This window comes from Girardinichthys multiradiatus, chromosome 3 (genome assembly GCF_021462225.1).
Source record: "Girardinichthys multiradiatus isolate DD_20200921_A chromosome 3, DD_fGirMul_XY1, whole genome shotgun sequence".
In the NCBI taxonomy this organism is placed as follows: Eukaryota; Metazoa; Chordata; class Actinopteri; order Cyprinodontiformes; family Goodeidae; genus Girardinichthys; species Girardinichthys multiradiatus.
Genome location: NC_061796.1, coordinates 633778 through 640971, shown reverse-complemented (window position 1 = coordinate 640971; position 7194 = coordinate 633778). Strand labels below are relative to the sequence as shown.

General features: G+C 35.0%; 1 protein-coding gene across 3 annotated transcripts; it reads left to right on the top strand.

The window, feature by feature from the left end:
- Positions 1–1997: 1997 nt before the first annotated feature.
- On the top strand, positions 1998–6577 carry cnih4 (cornichon family AMPA receptor auxiliary protein 4). Of its 3 annotated transcripts, none has more exons than XM_047356129.1 (5): positions 1998–2151; positions 3111–3179; positions 3404–3516; positions 6035–6175; positions 6295–6577. In XM_047356129.1, the coding sequence occupies exons 1-5, from the start codon at positions 2083–2085 to the stop codon at positions 6320–6322; spliced, it is 420 nt and encodes a 139-aa protein (XP_047212085.1). In that variant the 5' UTR covers positions 1998–2082; the 3' UTR covers positions 6323–6577. The 3 variants fall into 3 exon arrangements, with proteins under 3 accessions (XP_047212085.1, XP_047212094.1, XP_047212103.1); XM_047356147.1 differs by having other exon boundaries at positions 2048–2142; positions 3133–3179; XM_047356138.1 differs by lacking the exon at positions 3111–3179 and having other exon boundaries at positions 2025–2142.
- Positions 6578–7194: the final 617 nt, after the last annotated feature.

Genomic DNA, 7194 nt, shown 5'->3' with positions numbered 1-7194 from the left:
TGGCAGATAGCGTTGTTAGTCGGGATAGTTTAATGTATCCTGTTGACTTTAACTGAGAAAATACTCACGTTTGCTGAAGTAGTAAAAGGAAGTCACGTTTTCGGACGAGCTTTCAAAATAAAAGCAAGATAAAAAGATGGACTGTTGAATTTCACGTTAAATTAGTATCTTTAAAGATATACAAGGAAAGTTTCTGAATATTATTAAGATGTACAATTTTCAAAACTAAAGCCTTGTTAATATGCCCAATGTGATTCAACATAATGTAAACGGTCATTCAAGAATGATTTCTGTTCTGATTAAGAGTTCCGTTTATGTAAATGTCACTGTGTTTCATTTACATTTCATGTGGGATTCCTAAATTAAAGCCTCATAAACGTGGGAAAATTACCTAAATCAGCATTTTTTCTAATAAAACAAAACTGTCTTTTATTCCAGGAAGATTTTTGTCTCAGCTAAGAGTAAACAATTCACACATTACTCAAGTGTAGCTATTATTCATATAGGGTGTGGTATTTCACAATGAAATCCCCGGATGTGGACATTAACTATGAGTCACTATATTAATAATATTCTTTAAAGAAAATTGTTCATATCACAGGGAAATGTCTGTCCAGATTAAAAGTTTTACATAGATGTCACTCAATAAGTTTCATTCACATCTGATGTGGAATTTAAAAAGAAAGTCCCTAAACATGGGGAATTTATGTATACCTCACCGTATCTATAATCCTTTTAAAATAAATCCGTCTGATGTCTTGGGCTGATTCCTCTACGTATCAATAGTAAAAAGTGTTATCCACATCTAATGTGGGATTTCATAGTTAAAGCAATACTTATACGTTTCCTAATCTTTTAGTGTCTTCATAACGCCATTAAATGAAAATTGTACCTTTGTAGAATTAAGCTACATCATCTCTATATGTCACTTAATTCACAGCGATCCCTGCTAAGGTTAGGATTGAGCATCAATGTCACTAAAAATGCTTCATATCAGCTATCAGAATCTGAAGATATATATTTCAAAGTACAAATGTAACTCACGTTTGCAAATCTGAGTACCCTAGAGGTGTTACACCTCTGCACAAAATATTGCATGTATAGTGATAAATATGGCTTCAGATGGCTTAGATTCCTTGTATCTCCAATTACCCTTTCTACATGTAGGCCTACTCTGACTGAAACAAGCCCTGTTTTGGTATTTACCTTCCCAGGGGGCCAGGGCTGTAATCTTTGAATAATTTTATTATTAAACATCTTTATGAGGCTTTAATATTAGAAATCCCACATGAAATATAAATAAAACATAATGATGTTTATAGAAACTGAACTCCTAATCATGACAGAAATCATCCTTGAATGACAGTTTACTTTAAAAAGGTTATTAATATGTTGAATAATATTGGCCATATTTGCCAGGCTTTATTTTTGAAAAATGTACATCTTAATATTATTCAGGAAGTATCATTGTAAATGTTTAAAGAGGCTAATTTAACGTGAAATTCAACATATCATTGAGTCATGCTTTTATTTTTGAGAAAAAAAACATGTTTTAAAAATATTTAGGTGGTAATAAATATGAAATAAATGAATGGGGTAGAAAAAATGATACAAAGATCCACTTGTATTAAATAAACAAATGAGAAATATAAAAAATGATTTGAAAATTAGTGGATTAAATAAAAATTGTGCATTAAAATCGAAATATATATTTATATCTGGTTAATTGATCCATTATTGAATAAATATCTTATTTTTATTATTTTCTTGCATTTGATGGCGCACTCATTTATATTTCTAGCTACTTTTTGGCCCAGTAATTATTTTATTGAGTCATTTATTTATTTTTGTATAAATTCTTAATTATGGCAGGTTTTCCAAAAAGGTATGTATTTAACACTATATTAAGACTAAAATAGCTTGTTCTTCGAAATATGCACATTTTCAAAACCGGATCATTTCAACTGCTCTTTTGAACGGCTCTTCGAAGTGAACGGATCTTGAGCCAAGTCCCATCAGTAATGCTATCATACGTTGTTTCCGGTAAGCCGGAAACAGAAAAAAGATTAAGATAGAGCGACAATGGAGGCGGTTGTGTTTATTCTGTCACTTGTAGACTGCTGTGCGCTGATTTTTCTTTCGGTATACTTTGTATCCTTTTATTGTATGTGTTTTTGTATGTTGAAATAATTGCCTAAGGTAGCTCTTTATCTAAAAGATCATTGAAAGTCGTGTATTTGTTTTTCTACACTATATGTGGACTACATTATTAGCCGCCTACTTGTTAGCCTGGACGATAAAGCGTTTCATACTGCAGAATAATCGTGGCTCAGCTAAAATTGGTGGGGAAAAGGCATCATTTTGCGCCCTACACACTGCTGCTGCTGCTGATAGAGAACAGAAACCGACACTTGCATGCGACTGGAACTTTTTTTTGATTATTCAGGAAATGGTGAAACGTCTATAAACTGTTTTGGCAACTTTCCATAATCGACTAAAGCGGTTCAGTCTTCCCTTAGATTTAACAGATTTCATTTATTGCAGCTGCTAATGGTTAACAAACTTAACATTGATACCTGGAAAGTTTGCCGCAACAAAAATAATGATTAAGTTAAGAAATCTTTTGAATATTGCGATGAAACAGAACAAATGTTTTTTTAATAGTGTTCTACCATTTAATAGTTAGAATGTCAGTTAGTTTGCTTGTAAAAGTTACTTCATTTAGCAAAGCAAACTGTATGTTCCTATAGAGTAAAATATTTTTACCATTAATAACAAAAACAGAAGATGTCCTTTGAAACAACGTTGTAGTTAATCCTTAGAATCTAGATCTTGTGTGGGACAGCATTTCCTATCAGATCATTTACAATTGGTAAGAACAGAATTTCAGTAATGTGCCTCGAATAGTGTTAACAGGAATGGAAAAAATAGGACATTACATAAAATTTATGTTATCAACTGAAATCCTCAAAACTGCAACCTGCAGTAAAAATAAAACTCTGTAATAGTTGTTTAAGAAATAATGGATGTGTCAGATAGCAGGACAATATGGAAGGCGTGTTTCTATAGAGAGCTTTATTAGCATGTAACACCTTGACATCAATTTTAAGATTATCACTCTATCTGATCTAGAATGTGACTATATTAATGCTCGAGCATGCTGCTCCAAGCTTAACAAAGTAAGTACCCTCCCTGTGTTTTTGATTTCTAATATGAAAACATTTTTATTCCTTGTGTTTTCCTGTCACCAAATCCTATGTTTCCTTTCTAAATGCATATGCGTATTTATAATTGTTTCTTGTGTATTTGGTCTTCAGATTTTTTTGTCTCCTTTTCAGCTTAGACAAATGAGCAGTTAGCCTCTGCTTAGTGATTTAAACATTTTAATGGTTTATGTTTACAGTGGGTAATTCCAGAGATGGTTGGCCAGTGTCTCTCAATGATGCTTATGTTGGTCTCCATGCACTGGTTCATTTTCCTACTAAACATGCCTGTAGCAGCCTGGAACATTTACAGGTATGGTATGTTAATAAAACTACCGAATGGCTATCACATTTGTAATTGATATATCACAATAGAAAAGCAAAAAATAGTCATACCAGTGTAACATTATAAGAGCTGTGAATTTGTTTGGACTTATATTTTTATTTTACCCAAACAACAAGCAAATGACCATACTGCACAATTATTGGACCATCAGCACATCACCTTCCAAATGTTAAAATATCTAACCAATAAAAGATTTTAAACCTTGTTGAAATTAGGGATGCACCAATTGTAGTGTCCTGGCCGATTACCTATCTTTGAAAAACCTGACCTGCCGATACCGATTTTCTTAATAACTGACAATGTCAGGTGTTATAAGGTCACAGTACACCTTCAAAGTTCTGATCTTATTTTATTCAAAAACACTGAACAATACCCGTGAAACAGTACAAACTTGTTTTAACTGCACATAAGGCAGTGCTTTCAAATATAAATGAAATGTTTAGAGCATTGCAGTGTTTCATTTTTCACATTTAAAAAAGAAAACATACTTGCACAACAGGTTAGACTAGTAGATAGGATCGGTGCATAGAATCGGTTGAACATGTAAGTATCGGCCGAATCACTGATCTCCCAAAAAAAGGAAATCGGGGCTAATTAATCTGTGCACCCTTAGATGAAATACCAATGTTCTCCAGGTTCAACTTGCTCATACTTCAGTCTGCCAAGTAAAGCACTGAAAAAATCTCCAAAAAGATGTACTAAGTATCTCCATAGCCCTTTGTAGACCTGGCTTTCACTAATGTCTTGTATTTGGTAATTCTAATTGAACAGCTTTTAGCACATGGTGTTAACACTAGGTAATAAAATCAATGCGATTGATATATCTGATTTAAGCTGGGGACACACTACAGGACTTATAAGTCTCTAAAGATTGTGTCTGTCAGTTCACACTAACATATAGCTGATTTTTGTTTGACAATTGAATGACTGAGGATCACACACTTTACAAATGCACCTGCTGAGAGATTACAGACTAGGATTTTTCAAACCAACTCAACCCTGCCTGGGCAACTAGGTAAACAAACACACCAGTAGGTGGCAGTAATAGATAAAGCATGTTTCTCCTACTGGAAACAGTGTGTGCAGCAAGTATGCCACTCAGGCTCTTACTATTTAGCACTGCATACAGCATGCACTGTATATCTGTGAGTGTGGTTGAGAAGCTTTGTCTACTATAACACCATCCCTTGAGGCTCTTACCAGGAGCAAGAAACATCATCAGTTCTCCCAATTAATTTCAGCAGAGTTTAGGTTTATAGAATTCGTGTTACACCCATGGTTAACCTTAGTGCTACCTAACTTTTCTTGTATCACGGTATTTTTAACTTCTATTGGGTAGGGTGTCTCGTGGGGTTATGTGAAGAAGTAAAGAGGTGCAGGCACACAACTACATTTGAACATCAATATAGCAACAGAAACCCCGGTAAGAAGGATTTTTTACTTAATAGATTTTTCTTCTCTATCAGCACAATACTGGAGCAATACTGCCCCCAAAACAATCCGTTGCAAACGTATGACATTGTCTGCCCCGGGCTAAAAATCTCTGTGCAAAAGCAAACCACGCCACCTGAAGGTGTGAATTTTGCACTTTTATACCAGCAGTGTGAATGTGCCCAGATCTTCAAGCCTCTACACACCAATGTATGTAGGACTTGGACTACAACGTTTGCCATTCTTTTGTCATTCTTTTGCCAAACCACTCCTGAGTCTGAGTGAAGGAAGAGCAAACTTGTAAATTCTACATTCCTTCAGGTACATTGTGAAGTTCCCACAGTCAATGATGAGCCAGGGGAGCTTTCTCATCTGCTGTTAGTTCACTGTATTTTCTGAAGTCTAAAGTCAGCCTTCTGCTTTAGTGACCATGGTCTCACTCAAGGTCAAAGATACTATTATCAATGGAAAGATGTAACACCAGAGCGAACAATGCAGGAGAGCTAAAGGGCATTGTTATAGAAAGCTTGACTTTCTTGACACTCCAGAAGTACCATAGGCTGCTTGCCTCTATGCCACTCTGCACTACTGCAGTAATTCATGCACAAAGCAGCCCCGGTCAAGTGTTACACTTTACAGTCCATGGATATACATTTTTGTAGGCCCACATTTCAGTATAAACAATCTTTGTATTGGTCCTATCTCATACAAATATTTTCTGAGAAAGTGAATTATGAGTTTTCATTAGCTGGTATGCCATATTCATCAGAAGGATCAGAAAAAAAAGATGGAAATATAATCACTGTCTGGGATGAATTTATGAGTTTCACTTTTTGCATTAAATTGCTGAGATAAATTTGTTGAGTTGCTAACATTTTTTATGTCATAATTTACTGGCACCAGAACTTTACCTGTCATGTTGTTAGGTACGTAGAATGAAGTTCGCTAAATCATGAAGACCAAATGTCACACATCTGATCTGAGATAGAGGCAGGGTTACGTCATTTCTGTACATATTGCAATACAGTTTCTGGTTACTCTTATATTTACATAGGTATATGAGGATTCCTATGGGAAACATGGGTGTGTTTGACCCAACTGAGATCCACAACCGAGGTCTACTAAAGTCCTACATGAAAGAGGCCATGATTAAATTAGGATACCACCTGCTCTGCTTCTTCATTTATTTGTACAGGTAACAAAACCATCAATTTCTGTTTACACACATTCTCACTCTAAGAAAATAATGTCTCATTTATCATTATGTTGATGAGTTGCACACTTGTATTTTTTTATTTCTACGTGTATTTCCAGCATGATCCTGGCTCTGATCAATGAGTGAGGCCCTCAGCAGATTGACTACCTTCACATCTGTACTGTTTGGATGAAATATATGAGAACACAGTTAAAGAGTTTGCAATTTGATACAGTTATGTGGTTAATATTTAACCATTCAATGCTTAACATGTTCAAAATACCCCCAAAAAAGTCTGTTTTATGGTGAAGAAACCTATGTTATTTTTTAAAATCTTTGTTTGGCAACAAGGAACTTCACACTTGCTAGCTGCTGTCTAAAAATAAAGACATTTTCACTGTACGTGAGCGTATATTTTCTTTGTCTAATATCTTTAAACTAGTAGAAACAAAAAAAACTTAATAGGTAGTCATTTATGGAACATTACTAATACATTGTGCATAGGGCTGGTTCACATTGTTTAGTTTATGTGCTTTTATTCAGATAGTGTGTTCGAACATTAGCAAATTGCAAGAAACATGATCAACTTGACTGGGAAAGATCTTCAATGTTAAAATAGAAACTGCTCCATGTAAAAACTGTTGAATATATAAATTTGCTGAAGCCTCAATCCAATTTGTGCATAAATGTAGGAAAAAATTATTTTGGGAATCTGTTCATAGGCATGGACCAGGAATTTGTAGAATGGGATTAAGGTTGTTGTCATCTTCCGCTTCATCCAGGACCGGGTCGCGGGGGCAGCAGACTCAGTAGAGACACCCAGACTTGTCTCTCCCCAGACACCTCCTCCAGCTCCGCTGGGGTTAAGGTTTTTATCGTTTTTCTTTTTATGGAGGAATGACACAATTAACACAGTAATGACTGATTTTGCAAAGTAATGAAACTGCAGACAGTGGTGCCATGTAAAGTTTATTCGGTCTATAGAAGCCAATGATGATAAAACAACACAAGACAAAATG

What these genes read in the sequence shown, in the direction of transcription:
- cnih4 (XM_047356129.1), top strand. Translation starts at nt 2,083, where the DNA reads ATGGAGGCGGTTGTGTTTATTCTGTCACTTGTAGACTGCTGTGCGCTG. An exon ending in GCTGCTCCAAGCTTAACAAA is followed by an intron (nt 3,180 to 3,403) that starts GTAAGTACCCTC and finishes TTATGTTTACAG; the next exon opens with TGGGTAATTCCAGAGATGGT. An exon ending in TTCTTCATTTATTTGTACAG is followed by an intron (nt 6,176 to 6,294) that starts GTAACAAAACCA and finishes GTGTATTTCCAG; the next exon opens with CATGATCCTGGCTCTGATCA.